General features: G+C 49.0%; 1 protein-coding gene and 1 pseudogene across 1 annotated transcript; one reads left to right on the forward strand and one right to left on the reverse strand.

Annotated features, from left to right (window-relative positions):
• Positions 1–2,408: 2,408 nt before the first annotated feature.
• Positions 2,409–3,342, reverse strand: LOC133282895 (olfactory receptor 9G19-like; annotated as a pseudogene).
• A 5,333-nt stretch (positions 3,343–8,675) lies between these two features.
• LOC133282921 (olfactory receptor 5G3-like) lies at positions 8,676–9,602 on the forward strand. Its single transcript, XM_061479283.1, has one exon. The coding sequence runs from the start codon at positions 8,676–8,678 to the stop codon at positions 9,600–9,602; it is 927 nt and encodes a 308-aa protein (XP_061335267.1).
• The last annotated feature ends 5,206 nt before the right edge of the window (positions 9,603–14,808 follow it).

Genomic DNA, 14,808 nt, shown 5'->3' on the forward strand with positions numbered 1-14,808 from the left:
AAACCCCAGAAGGTCTTGTTAAAGCTGGTGACTCCTGGAAGGGTGCTTGGTCCCCAAGGACCACTTCTTGCTTTGGCAAAGTGAGCAGCATCACTTGTGATGGAAATAGCTGTGACTGCTTGTATTGTGAAAGCCTGGATCTCGGGCCTGCTGGAGGGCTTTCTGTGCCCATGCATGCTTGGTCCTACTCTCTCTTTAAAGACACATCCCCGTCTTCATGACATGTGCAGATCATGTGGTTCTTGCTAATGGGGTGCTTTGTCCCTTCCTGCTTTTGACCCCTAATAAAGGGAGCTGGGGAAGCTCATTGTATTTCTCTTCACTTTTCAACCTCCTCAAGGACACTTCATACATTGAATTTCTTGTTATTAGTTGCCTTTGGATGGATTTATTTGTGTCTTTTAAGCTGTGAGGCAAGTTGAAGTCCCCTACATCCATCCTCCACGCCTGACTGGCTTTCATAAATGTGGTTTTCCTACCATTATGGATTTGGGATTGGAGAATAAGCATGGGAATGGGGTCACCTGACTCAACATCTAAAATTCATTGTCTAGTTATGAGACAGTCAGGTCCCTTCTAGAATGGATAGAAATAAGAGGATGTTTTATCCCATCCTAGGGCAGCTGGTGAGGGTGGATGTGGTCCAGAGCAGGTCCGAACATCAGAAGCACTTGTACCGTGCACCCTCTCTCCATGGTATGTGCATCCCAGAATAGCTTTGTCTGCATTAATCTAATTCCAGTCAGGATGTGAAGGCCTCCTGGAGGTCAAACTGGATCAGCTGCCCCCCTCAAACCTGTTTGCAGTTTGTTTTAATCCAAGAGACAGGACAAGAGGAAACGGCCTCAAGCTGCCCCAGGGCAGGTTTAGATGGAGCTGAGGAACAATTCCTGCCCCAGAGGGTGCTCAGGCATTGGAACAGGCTGCCCAGGGCAGGGCTGCAGGCACTGGCCCTACAAGTGTTCCCACACTGTGTAGATGTGTCCCTCAGTGCCATGGGTTAGGGATGGCCTTAACAGGGCTGGGCAGTGGTTGGACTGGATGAGCTTGAAGGGCTTTTCCAACCTGGTTGATTCAATGAGTCTAAAAGGAGCCCAGTTCATGCAGCCTGACCCCAGCCTCTGATGGGGATGGAAACACAGGGAGGGGAGAATGCTCTGTGTGTGTGTGCGTGTGTGTGTGTGAGTGTCTTCAAACTTGAACTCTTGAAGCTGCTCTCTTTATCTGAACAAATACTAGAGATACAGAAACACACCTTCACTGAGCACAGATGGAGACACAAAACTCTGATTGAATGACTCAACTTTTAAGTATCTAAATTTGAAGATGAAACTCCTTCAGATCTCCTAATCCCTCCTCCCTTAAAATATTTTACTTTTCCTTTCAGTTGGACTAAAACTTTATAAAGGGAAAAAAATGAAGATAATGTAAGAACTAAGAAACCACCTTTTTTTTGCATGTTTTCCTGTAAGTGGTGGTGAAAACTACCACTTAAGTTGCAGGGAAGGAGACAGATGCAGTGAAATGCCCCAGGTCTGGTTCGGTTGCCCTCATATAGAAATGTGGTGCTATTTCCTCTGTCCTGAAGGGCCCAGGTCACTGGCTTGCACTTGGCATGTACATCATGCAGCCTTCAGAAGGGTTGGGTCGTTCTGGAGCCACATCTGAAAGCTCAGAGGGAGCCCCAGGGGCATCTCCAGGGTGTTAATAGTCAATGTTCAGGCAACTGAACTCAAACCCAGATGCCTGTGTGCTTGTTGACATTGGTTCATGCAATCTGATCTGCTCTACCCATGCTCATGTGTATGTTTCATTGGGATAATAGTCTAGGACTGTGGAATTGTGTCTGTGTGGTTCAATACAGCATCATGAAGATACAACTGGGACAGCTCAGGAACAGGCACACGATAATTCATGACTTCTGGTTCCCCAAGTACGTGGTAAATGCTCCACCCCTGGCAGTGCTCAAGGCCAGGTTGGACACAGGGGCTTGGAGCAAGCTGCTCCAGTGGAAGGGGTTGGGACTGGGTGATCTTAAGGTACTTTCGAACCCAAAGCAGTCTATGATTCTCTGACACATGGAGCTTTAGCTGAGCTACTGATTTGAGCATAAGTAATGAATGTTTAATTCAGATGAAGCACAGTGTGAAGGTGATGTGCAACCAACTCAGCTACTGCTATAATCTCATTTTATAGCAAATATCAGTTGTATATGGGGGGAGGTGGGAATGAGAGGAGGTCTGTCTGCACAGTGACACCTCATGTCCACCATGAAGCACTTCAGGGTCAGGAGAGCTTATGGTCCTGCATGGACTGTGAAAAGTGACAAAGTAAGACGCAAGCAAGACAAGGTCTGTGCACTTCTTGCTGTGTGCATCCTTAGGGACATAACCCCTGGGTTCCTCCTGTTAGGAAGCTGTCTGTCTCTTCAGCAGAGTCTTCAGTGCCTCCTTCACCTCCTGGCTCCTCACGCTGTAGACGAAGGGGTTCAGCATGGGAGTCACCACTGTGTAAAGCACAGAGACCACCTTGTCCCTCTCCAGCACATAGGAGGAGCTGGGCTGAGTGTAAATGAAGAGGATGGAGGCACAGTAAAGGGTGATGGTGGTGAGGTGAGTGGCAGAGGTGGAGAAGGCTTTGCCCTGCCCCTCGGCTGAGCACATCCTCAGGATAACAACGGGGATGGAGACGTAGGACTTGAGGATGATGTTGAAGGTCAGGATGAAGTATGAAGTAGAGGAGGGACTGGGAACTCTGTCACATCCCAGGAGAGCTTCACCAGTGGAGCAGGTCGCAGAGGAAGCCATCGATGACGTTGGAGTCGCAAAAGCTGAGGGTGAACGTGTAGCTGGCAATGAGGGTAGAGTTGGCAAAGCCGCTGAGGTAGGAGGTGACCACCAGCCCTATGCAGAGCTTCTTGGTCATGGCAGCAGCATGGAGCAGTGGGTTGGAGATGGCCACGTACCTGTCATAGGCCATGGCTGCCAGCAGGTAGCTCTCGGTGCAGGCCAAGCCACCGGAGACAAAGAATTGAGCAGCACACCCAGCAAATGGGGTGCTCTTGTCCTCAGAGACGTGGTTCAGAAGGATCTTGGGGGTGTAGACAGAGGAATACCAGAGGTCCAGGAAGGACAAATTGCCAGTGAAAAAGTCCATTGGGGTATGGAGGCGTGAGCTGCGGCATATCACCACTATGAGGGTGATGTTGCTCATGAGGGTGGTGATGGAGGCTAAGGTGAGCACCATGAACAAGAGAAGCTGCAGCTTTGGGTCAGTGGTGAGCCCCAGGAGGATGAAGCTGGTGATTGAACTGTGGTTCCTCTTCCATGGATCTGGAGACATGGATCCCAGTGGGTATTTCATAGCTGCAGTGTGGGGTCTTGATCCTGGGTTAAGCGAAGGGCTTCCATGGTGCTGGCATTGCTCTCTGTCCCAAAACACAGCTGCACACACAAAAGAGAAAAGCAGAGTAAATTTTGTATTGAGAAGACCTGTTGTGCTGATTTTGGTTGTGCTCTTCTACGGAGAATGACGGAATGGTTTGGAAGCAACCTTAAAGCTCATCCGGTTCCAACCCCCTGTCCACGAGAGGGGCACCTACTAGAGCAGATTGCTCCAAGTCTCATCCAAGTTGGCCTTGAACCCTTCCTTGCATTCCCGAACTTCTGTGAATGGGAAATCTCAATCTCAGTGTCACATGAAATTGCTCATATATTAAGACTCTTTAATTTGAATTTCATGTGGCGGAACTGGAGGTAGAGGCTGAAGACAAATGCATGTAGGGTCACCATGTGCTACAGCCCAACACAGTTTGATTAGATTCATTGTCATCAGTCCTACCACTAAAAGCATTGTCTCATTGAGTTTTCTCTTTTGCATGAGCAAGCACTGAAGGGTTGGAGGTGCACCTAAAAGCCTTAATTACAAGTGTATGTATGTATATTAGGACCTCTGGTTTTAGGCACATTATTGAAAGCAGCAGTTATTCAGCGCTAGTGTGTGTTTGCACAGCTGAGTGCAGGCCCAGAAGCTGGAATTCATCTCACCCAACATTGCCAGCCTAAAAATGAATGACTTCAGCTCTTCCGTAGCCAATGGAAGTGATAGACTCTTCCATAGGAAGACCAGAAAATGAGCTGTGGCTTGCTGCTTCTTTGCAACTTCATCTATGCTCCAGGCTTGAAGGACCCTCTCTCAATTGCCTCTCGTGCTGGATGCTCCTCAATGGGCTTGATGGTTTTCTTATCTGGCCTCATATGTTGATTCTGATGTTTGTCATCAGGTACCACAAGGGGTGGGCAGAGAGATGAGGAGACAAAGAAAAGAGAGATGAATCCCCTGGAAGATTTACCTTCTTGGCTAATATGATTCTGTACCCCTTGTTGACCCTTTTTACCTGAGAATACTCGCTCACGGTCTTATCCAGCAAGATCCCATGTGTCCCATGGAGCCTTCGGCTAGAGCATATCACCACCATGAGGGTCCAATGTAGAATCACAAGTTTAGAGACCACAAGGACAAAAGCACGCTGAAGATCTCTGTGTGACAGCCCCACAGCAGCTCATCTCCCAGGGCAAAGCAAGCAGGTACGGCCTCTCCTGTCCCGGCATTGCCTGTGGTGTGTGGTTGGGGATATTTATCCATTGCTTCATTCTGTATCTCCTTAGGTACCAGGGCGCTGAAGCAGATACTCAGTGTGTCCTTTGCCCCCAGTGAAGTGTTGCTGCACAGCCGTGCATCCCCCAGAGATGGCCTCAGTTACTCCCTGCACCAAGAAAGACCATTTCAGAGCTTTCATAGCTCTCCATGTTACGTGCTCACTGTTTCCATCACTGCAGCTGCAGAACAAAGGTGCAATCTCAAGAACATCCATGTTCTTTACATTGAGCTGATTATACCTTTTTACCAGCCTGAATGTAGGAGGAAACAAGAACTCATCCTTGGAGTCTTCCCCAGAACATCCTTCAGCTCTGTGCGCCTGCAGATGTGGATCTGGGCTCTCAGCATTGGGATTATCAAGGTGAAGTCAACAGGCACCAGGCTGGACAGAGTCTTGGGTGACTTGGTGTAGTGTGAGGCATCCCTGCCCATGGCAGGGGGTTGGGCTTTCAGGTCTTTTCCAACCCAAACCATTCCATGATTCTATGACACCCCTTTGTCCTGGTGCAGGGAATAACTTGAGCTCTGCAGTCCACAGTGAGAAGTGGGAATTTCTGGGTAGTACTCAGTTCAGCTATTTAGGGTGGTTGTTTCGGAGGAGGTGAATTGCTTCTTAGAGGACCTGGCAACAATAGGGTGAGAAGGGTCAGATGAAGAACCAAGCCTGTAGACGACAACATTCAGCTAAACCATGCTCAGATTTAGCTGGTATGCTCAATATAAGCACCGAGTTAGTTATAAATGATCTGTCAAAGAAAAACCCAAGCAGAGCAACCCCAAATGTTCTTTCTGATTGGATTTTGACATTTCTTCCTGGAGTCCTGCAGGAGAAATCCCATCCCAATCCATTGGACTGACCACAATGACTGGCACCAGCCTGTGCATCACATGCTAAAGCCACGGAATGATTCATTTCATCCCCTTTTAGGCAACTGAGTGCTCATCAAGTCAGTGTTGAAATGATACAGATTGGAGTGGAATGAAATGAAGCTTCAAGTGCAGCTGATGAGCATTTTCTTATGCATTTGTCTGGGTGCCTTTTCTGATTCTCAGGACAACTTCTTGGGGGTTATGGACCCCAAATGGATCTATTTAGGGAAAGAAACCACACAGACCCAATGGTATTTTATTTTTTGGGTAGGTTTTGGTTTCTGCATCCCTTTTCGTTAAAATTCACTGGAGGGGTTTGGTGTCATGGCACATTCGAGCACAGACTGTGTTTTTGAATCACTCCTGAGTGACTGAGGTTTAGTGAATGGAATGAGAATGATTAAAACCAATAACCCAGACACAACCAGGCAGACTCCCTGGTGCTTCAAGCTGATGATGCTTTCCCTACCTTAGATATCTGCCAGAAAATGTTGCTCTTGGCTTTTTAGACATAAATTGTGCTGGAAAGCTGGGCACATCATTGTGTGTAAGTGAGCTGTGAATGTGGGATGAGGCAGAGCTTTGGTGAGAAGCTGCGAGGGCTGGAGCAGCTCTGCTCTGGAGGAGGCTGAGAGAGCTGGGCTGGGGCAGCCTGGGGAAGAGAAGGCTCCTGAAGGGGAGACCTGAGAGCAGCTCCAGTGCCTGAAGGGGCTGCAGGGAACCTGGAGAGGGGCTTGGGACAAGGGATGGAGGGACAGGCCAAGGGGAATGGCTTGAACCTGCCCGAGGGGAGACTGAGATGAGCTCTGAGGCAGAAGCTCTTCCCTGTGAGGGTGCTGAGGCGCTGGCACAGGGTGCCCAGAGAAGCTGTGGCTGCCCCATCCCTGGCAGTGCTCAAGGGCAGGTTGGACACAGGGGCTTGGAGCAAGCTGCTCCAGTGGAAGGGGTTGGGGTTGGAGCTGGATGAGCTTTAAGGTCCCTTCCAACACAAACCAGGCTGGGATTCTGTGATGGGTTTGGGAGCATCCATCAGAGGCACCAGTGACAGGGGCAACCCTTAATCACCCTTCAGAAGGGCCTTTTTCCCCTCTTGCTGCCATTTTCAGTCCTTTACCACACTCCTCACTGTTCTTCCCCATCTCCTTCCTTCCACTTTCTGGCGCTGCTCCCTCAGGCTCTCCTTTGTCTCTTGTGCTTCCAGCCCAATGCGTGGAAGAAGGTGAACGTCATCATTGAGGAGAGCACAAGGACTGGGGCTGCCTCAGGCCCCACTGATATTAATAACCAAATTCCCCAGGAAGCCCTCTCCAGGCAGAGGAAGGACAGGAGGGTGACCATGAGCAGCCAGCACAGAGGTACCAAGGAAAAGTCACACCTGACCAACCTGAGTGCCTTGGGTGATGTGAGCATTGAGGTTTGCTTGGACAAGAAGTAGAGGACAGCATTTACCTTGCTATTAGTAAGGTCACCACGATCTTCTCTTAGCTCTCTGCAAGTCAAACTTGTGAGGTATGGTTGGAGTACAAGGAATTGAAGATGGGTTTAAAGCCGTTTCGTTGCACATGATGCCTGACACTGCTGATGGACACTGGTACCAACTCCCATTGGCGAGGCTCCCCTCACCTCCCTGCCATGATAATGTCAACCATGGCCCTTGTGAAGCTGTAACTGCCTCAGAAATGCTCCAAAAGTGGATGTCAAAGGTGGGCTTGTTCTGTAGTTTGCTCTAAGGGAGCCCAAAGCCCTGTTGCTTGCTCAAGCTGAGGTCATCTCCTCTGGGTATTTCTTCTCCTCCAAACTAATGAACCCAGAGAAGAGATAATGACCTGCTTTGGGCTTTGTCACCTCCTGGGGCCCAAAGAGATTCACAGTCCCACATCCCCACATCACTTGAAATAGGAAGGGGGTTTGCTGATGCTGGTTCATTCCCAGGCTCCCTGCACGGCTCCAGGCACGTTCATCTTCACATCCATCTCCGAGAGCATCAGGAGGGCAGCAGAGACAGAGCTGAGATGTAAGTGAGGGGCAGCATCTTCCAGCCCATCTTTCTCCTGTGCTTCTCTCTTGCCAACAAGCAGCAGCTCCTGTCTTCATGTCCTGCCCTACTTCAGGGTCCTGGGCTTCTTGATGATGCTCTGGGCTTCCCAGGGAGCTGCTTGTGCTGTGTGCTCCCCATGCTGCTGCTGAGAAGGCAGGTTTGGAGATCACCCTGGTGGAGAGCACCCTCAGGAGGCTTCCTCACCTCTGAGCACAGATGTTTCCTGGGTGAGCACCAGAAGCTTCCCTGTACAGGACATTCAGGGTGCTCCCCATTGCTGAGATGAGGCAGCTCCAAAAGATGACTTTTTTCCCCCAAAACATGTGTGCAAGTAGGGATTTCTGAGCTCTGGGGATTGCCCATTTCTATTGGAGACTCAAGGAACAGGTTAAAGAACCATGAAAAGGTTTTAGATGTGACAGAGTGTGTCAGGAGGGAGGGGAAACAGATATTAACCCCTGTGTAAGGTTGCATAGGAGCATTGTATGGCTTGTGTTGGAAGAGACCTTAAATCTCACCCAGTTCCAAGCCCCTGTGATGGCCAGGGACACCTTCCACTAGAGCAGGTTGCCCTGTCCAACCTGCACTTTCCATAAGTCAGGAATTCGTTCCAGTTAGGAAGAAACCCAAGCAGAGAGGGAAGGAGCGGGTGGTTGGGAAATGCCCACGAGAGGATGAGGGATTAACTCATCACTGTGAAAGCACCACGTTTCTCTGTGTTCCAGGTTGAGCCGGATGGTCTCCAAGCCCCAGGCTGAGCACTAAAGCAGGCGATGAGGTGCAGCACTAAGGTAAAGTTACTCAGGTGAGTGGAACCTCACCTTTCCACAGAGGTCATTGCTCAACATCTCAAGGTGAGCCAGAGGAGCAGGCACCACGTTGTGCCATGGTGTTTAACTGCTTGAGCACCCCTTTGTTCTACCTGTGCTGGCACAGGACTTTCACCAACCTGTTCCTCATTGAGCTGTGCCTGAACTCTCCCTTTCCATCCTGCAGGACTGTCTCTGAGCAGCTCCCACCACACAGAGGCTTTTCCACCTGGGACATCCCTGCCTCTTGGAGAAGAAACCTCCAGCCAGGAGCTCACCCACAAAGCACCATCCAGCCCATGGCACAAAGCAATTGCACCCAAGTGACCCAGTTCAGCCTGGCGGGGTTCACAGAGGACCCGGTGACTCAGCTCAACTTGTTCCTGCTCTTCCTGCTCACCTACCTTGTCACCATCATGGGCAACCTGGGCATCATCATCTTAACCAGGGCCAGCCCCCACCTCCACTCCCCCATGTATTATTTCCTGAGCAACCTGGCCTTTGTAGACCTCTGGATTTCCACCATCGTCAACCCCAAGTTGTTGGTTGACTTGATGTCAGAGAAGAAGAGCATTGCTTATGCTGTCTGCGTGGCTCAGGTCTTCCTCTTTCAGCTTTTTGGGGTAACTGAATGCTTCCTGCTGGCTTCGATGGCCTATGACCGTTACGTGGCCATTTGCCATCCCCTGCTGTACCCCCTTGTCATGTCCCCAAAGTGCTGTTTCCAGCTGGTGACTGGCTCGTACCTCATGGGGCTGACCAATGGTGTGGGACAGACCATCAGCATGTCCACCCTGTCCTTCTGCAGCTCCAGCACCATCGACCTCTTCTTCTGTGACATTTCCCCTCTCATCTCCCTCTCCACCTCTGACACCACCCTCAGCCACATCATCCTGACCACTGCAGCATCTCTCTTTGGTGTGTCCAGCAGCCTGGTTATCCTGCTCTCCTACGTGGCCATCATCGCCACCATCCTGAGCATCAATTCAGCCGAGGGCAAGCGCAAAGCCTTCTCCACCTGCACCTCCCACCTCACCACTGTCAGCATCCTCTATGGGGCATGCTTTTTTATGTATTTATTCCCCAGCTCAAACAGCTCAAGAGCAGCAGATAAATGGACTGTGGTGATCTACACCGTGGTGACTCCCATGCTGAACCCCTTGATCTACAGCCTGAGGAATGAGGAGGTGAAGGAGGCTTTGAGGAGACTCTTGAAAATAAAATGATCTTGAATTCTCCCAGTATAGGACCAGATAGAATGGAGATGTGGAGGGTAGATGCTCAGCTTTTGGTTAAGTATGGATAACATGTTGGGGGTCTTCTGCACCCAGCCTTATGTGATGCACTGCTTGATGTGATTGAGAATACAAATAATTTCATACTCTAAACTTTGATAAATATATTTAGTAGTTAATTTCACCTAATTGATTAATTAGTCATTTATTTCACCTAATGAAGACACAAGTAGACAACTACAAGCGTGCACTTCTCTTCATCTTAGGGTAAGGGGGACCTTACTGCCCTCTACGCCTGCCTGACGGGAGGATGGAGCCAGGAGGGGCTGGGCTCTGCTCCCAAGGAACAAGGGATGGGACAAGAGGAAACGGCCTCAAGCTGCCCCAGGGCAGGTTTAGATGGAGCTGAGGAACAATTCCTGCCCCAGAGGGTGCTCAGGCATTGGAACAGGCTGCCCAGGGCAGGGCTGCAGGCACCGGCCCTGCAAGTGTTCACAAACCCTATAGAGAAGGCCCTCAGTGCCATGGGTTAGGGGTGGCCTTGGCACTGCTGGGGAATGCTTGAACTTGATGAGCTTAAAGCTCTTTTCCTTTTTGCTCTCCCTTTTGCTTGGCAAATGAGAATAAACAGAGAGTGAATTCTACCGTTCCACTGGATCAAACTCCATTTCTAGACAGTGTTGGTAAATTCATTGAGGGCCTTAAGAAAAGGACAAAAACACCTTTAACAAGAGAAATAGAGATGACAGCAAATAAGTGTGATGCCATGCAGGCAGTATTTTTAGGTTTTGATGCACAAACCTCATTCAATGATTTCCAGCACCATTCACCTCATTTTATTTCAGACAGCAAAGAATTTAAGTGAAATATGGCACTTGTGTGACCTCTGGTACGAATGAAGGTGCTTTGAAAGCGTTTTAAGACGTGATAGTGATGAATCCACACCAAAGGGCAGAAACAATCGTGGAACCCCTGTCCCCTGGTCCACACCTTTGCTTTCCATTCCCCCGTTGGCAGCAATAGAAGCCATGATCTCCATGGCAGCCTGACCACAACACAGCACAGGAGCTGTGGTGTTGCTCAGCAGCCTTCAGACCTCCTGTGTGTAAGCCCATGGCAGCCTGGAGCAATGGCATTGCCTGCCCTGATGCCTCTCCTGTTGCTTTCCTGCGCAGAGAGCTGATGGGTGATGGACACACATTTCATACACAAACCACCCCAAAATACTCCACTGTGTGCATTACCTCAGCCCATGGAGCTGCAGCCTCTGCCAGGACCATGGTGAAACCTGGAGCCATGGCTGAGCCTTAGGGCTATCCTAGACACACATAATAACCTAGGCTGGAGAGAGAAGCTCCATGGCTGGATTCAGTTAAGCCAGGATCAATGTGGTTTGGTGATTCCTTAACAACACACAACTCACAGGCACCCAGGGTCAATCAGCTGAATCCTGCTTTGTTCCCAAAGCTTCCTGATAATTCCCTGGTTATTATTTAACCCAGATGACTGCTGTTGTCCTCCTGAGCCTTGGGGACAAGCAGGGGCAGAGGTTTCACACCCTCCCTGGCCCCTATGTCAGTGTTTGGCTGCTCTTACAGTGGGGTTTTCTCTCTCCCTCTGTTTCTAACTGGAATTTCCCATGCTGCACATTCACAATAGGAAACCTCAGATTTACCCTCATCTGCAAGATAAAGCACATGGAGAACTTGGCAGGAGGCATCAAGTCAAAAAGAATGGGACACCATTAATTCTTGCAGGAATCCTTTCTCTGTCCCTGAAATCATCGAATCATGGAATAGGTTGGGTTGGAAGGGACCTTAAAGCTCCTCCAGCTCCAACCCCTGCCACGGGCAGGGATCCCTTCCACTGGAGCAGCTTGCTCCAAGCCCCTGTGTCCAACCTGGCCTTGAGCACTGCCAGGGATGGGGCAGCCACAGCTTCTCTGGGCACCCTGTGCCAGCGCCTCAGCACCCTCCCAGGGAAGAGCTTCTGCCTAAGAGCTCATCTCAGTCTCCCCTCGGGCAGGTTCAAGCCATTCCCCTTGGCCTGTTCCTTGTCCCAAGCCCCTCTCCAGCTTTCCTGTAGTACCCTTAATGTACTGATAGGCCACAATAAGGTCTCTCTGGTGCCTTCTACAACAATATTCAATGACTTTATGTCCAGCTGCTCTCTCTTTCACCATCACCAAGTGTTTAAACAGGAATATGAGCTCTTAGTGTCTTGAAAACACAAGTCTGTGGCTACAACCCTATCGCTCTGCTCATTGTGGCTTCACATTGGAGCTGCTGCTCTCAAAGCCAAAAGCTTTTTGCTCCTTGTTGTGTGTGTTTAAGGAAACCAGTGGTTTGCTGTGTCTAAGGGCTGCCACTGCCTTCAATGGGGTTATCATCTGACCAGGAGAGCAGAGCAAACACCAGGTGAGGTTCCAGGAAGCAGAAGCAGCAGCCAGCATTGCAATGCATCTTCCTGCTGGGTCATGATGAGCAGGCAATGAGGTGCCTGGCTTCTGGCATTCCTGCTGATGAGCTCCTAATGGCTTTAGCTCCCCACTCTCAGCTGGAGCTGCTTTCATTGTAGTTAAATCTGGTTTAAAGGCAGCTGAGCAATTGCTGGGTAGGAGCTACCTCCCCTTCTTTGGGTACTTAGTGACTGGATTTAGGAATCACCTCAAATGTCCTTAGGGAAGCACTTATCTCCTTACATTGGAATGCACCATGTCACCTCTATGTGTTTACTGGGTCCATCAGCTCCCTTTAGTGTTGAGGGAGATTTGGTGGGGTTCATGCCCCTCACTGCAAGGCAGACACCTCCATTGCTCCAGGTGAAGAGATCTGAATGACCTCTGCTGATTGCCTTGGTCTGAGTCTCATCAGCTGTAATGGGACCTTGGCTCATAAATAGGTAAGGAGATACACTCACTTTTGGCTCTTTGTATTAGTTGTGGCTGGATCTGGGTGAAACAAATATTCTGGTAGGTTAATAAAGGCCCAGAAGCAAGCGAATTATGGGTTTTCCCTTTGGTTGAAAAGGTTTTGAAGATTAGGGCTTCAAATGAGTAGATCCTGCACTGAGGTTGGGATGCCCCTGTTGTGTAAATTCATGTATGGGAAGAACCCGGAACATTGAGTGCTGTTTTCTTGTCTCCAGGTTAGCTGTAAATAGAGCTGTCTTGGTTTGGTCTTACTCCTTTTGAATTTGGTGGCTAGGGTATTTCTCTTATTTTGGGTTTTTTTTGTGGGTTTTTCTTTTTTTTTTTTTTTTAAAGACAATTGAGAGAGATGAGAATGGTTTCTTTTAGTCACCATTTCTACCATGAAGGGAAGCAACTTTCTGAGGTTGTGGTGGAAGAAGCAAGGATCTCTTCTTCAAACACTGGTGAGTTCATTTCTGTGTCTGACTTTATCACTGTTCATGGCTTGGAAAGACATGGGGTGGATTGAGATGAGCTCTTAGGCAGAAGCTCTTCCCTGGGAGGGTGCTGAGGCGCTGGCACAGGGTGCCCAGAGAAGCTGTGGCTGCCCCATCCCTGGCAGTGCTCAAGGCCAGGTTGGACACAGGGGCTTGGAGCAAGCTGCTCCAGTGGAAGGGGTCCCTGCCCGTGGCAGGGGTTGGAGCTGGAGGAGCTTTAAGGTCCCTTCAAGCCAAACCGTTCTGTGATTCTGATTTATGATAGTTTGAACTCAAGAAAGAGCAATTTGCATATCCCAGATCTTGAGAAAGGGAAGGTTGGGTTGAGCAAGGAGAGACAAACCCGTAGGTGTTAAAGCTTTAGCAAAGCCCTGTCTGCTGTCAGCTGCTTCTCTCTCCAAGGAACAAGTCCCACTCTTGGTTTCATTTCCTCCTTTTGCAAGCACCAAAGAGCCATCTCGAGGCATATAATGTAAAATAGCATTTCCAAGGCAAAATTTGGGTCCAAAATGGGCAGGTGGAATCAGAGAGACTTCAAAAAGGGAAAATGCTGAGTCCTGCCCATGTGGAAGAGGTGCTCTAAGAACCAAGACAGACTTGGGGGGGCAGTTTATCAGAGAGGGACAAGGTGGTTGTGGTGTCCACTGAGTTGAAATGAGCCATCAATGTGTCCTTGCAGCAAAGGCACCCACCAGCAACATGAGAAGAGCACTGGGGGTGAGTCAAGGGACTTTGTGCAATGAACATCTGAGCCCAGGCTGGGGAATGGGGAAGTAAAAGCTGCTTTGGGAAGGGTGGAGGGAGAAGATGAATTGTGCTGAAGAGATGGTCATCTTGCTTGAAAAGGGGCTGATGGAAAGAAGGAAGTGGTAGGGGAAGGGGGAGGAATGCTCATTTCTCAACAGGCAATATGCGTATTTTAAGGTCGTCTCGTGTGCACTCATATATACACACATGTTCTTTAAATATAAGCAAGAACAGAGGAAGAAATATATGCAAGAACAATTCAGATGAGAAGCGGCTGGTTTTTCCCTTGAAGCTACAAGTACATGGAATTGCATTCAGGGATTCTGGTCTCACCTTAATCAACTCAAACACCACTACAGAGTCAGAAAACCAATTTGATTTCTTATCTATTTAATGCAACACTAATCCATGTGGCAGATTAAGGCATGATATTGCTGTATTTACTTGTCCTTAAATAAGAACCCTCCCAAACAGGAAAGAAATCATCCCAAACAAGCCTCCTTGTTAAAAAGAATTTGGTTGCTCATGAGAAGATGCTTATGTTTTGCAGGACCAATTCTTTCCATAACAGGCCAGCCAGAGCTTTAGGATTTAAGCGTTAAGATTATTTTTTTTCCATATAGGAACTATTGCCTATTATTTTATCAAGGTATTATTTTTAATATATTATTTAGGACCTTCAACCATCATGGTTTTATCTCCCAGGAATTGGGTGCAGTCCTAAAGGAAACCCCAAATCCTGCATTAACCTCATGCACTGTGTGCCCCTATGAGCTGGGAGAAGTGATTCAACCTCTTCCCATGTTTCTTTGTCTCCTGCTGCCCAGAGAGTGGCTGGAGGAAAGCACTTGAGTGTGACCACGTTTGTCCTCTTGGGCTTCCCCAGTGTGTGGAAGCTGCTCTTTGTGCCTGTTTTACTCATCTCCATCAGCATGGTGGTGGGGAACCTTATGCAGACCAGCTCTCAGCTTCATGTGCCCATCTACTTCTTTCCTCATAGGAAATGTGCTTTTTTTCTTCCGTAGGATGTAGCTGGGCATTT

This window comes from Pezoporus flaviventris, unplaced genomic scaffold (assembly GCF_033815535.1).
Source record: "Pezoporus flaviventris isolate CSIRO_AGI_PZ_B2104156 unplaced genomic scaffold, CSIRO_AGI_Pfla_v1 ptg000145l, whole genome shotgun sequence".
Classification (NCBI taxonomy): domain Eukaryota; kingdom Metazoa; phylum Chordata; class Aves; order Psittaciformes; family Psittacidae; genus Pezoporus; species Pezoporus flaviventris.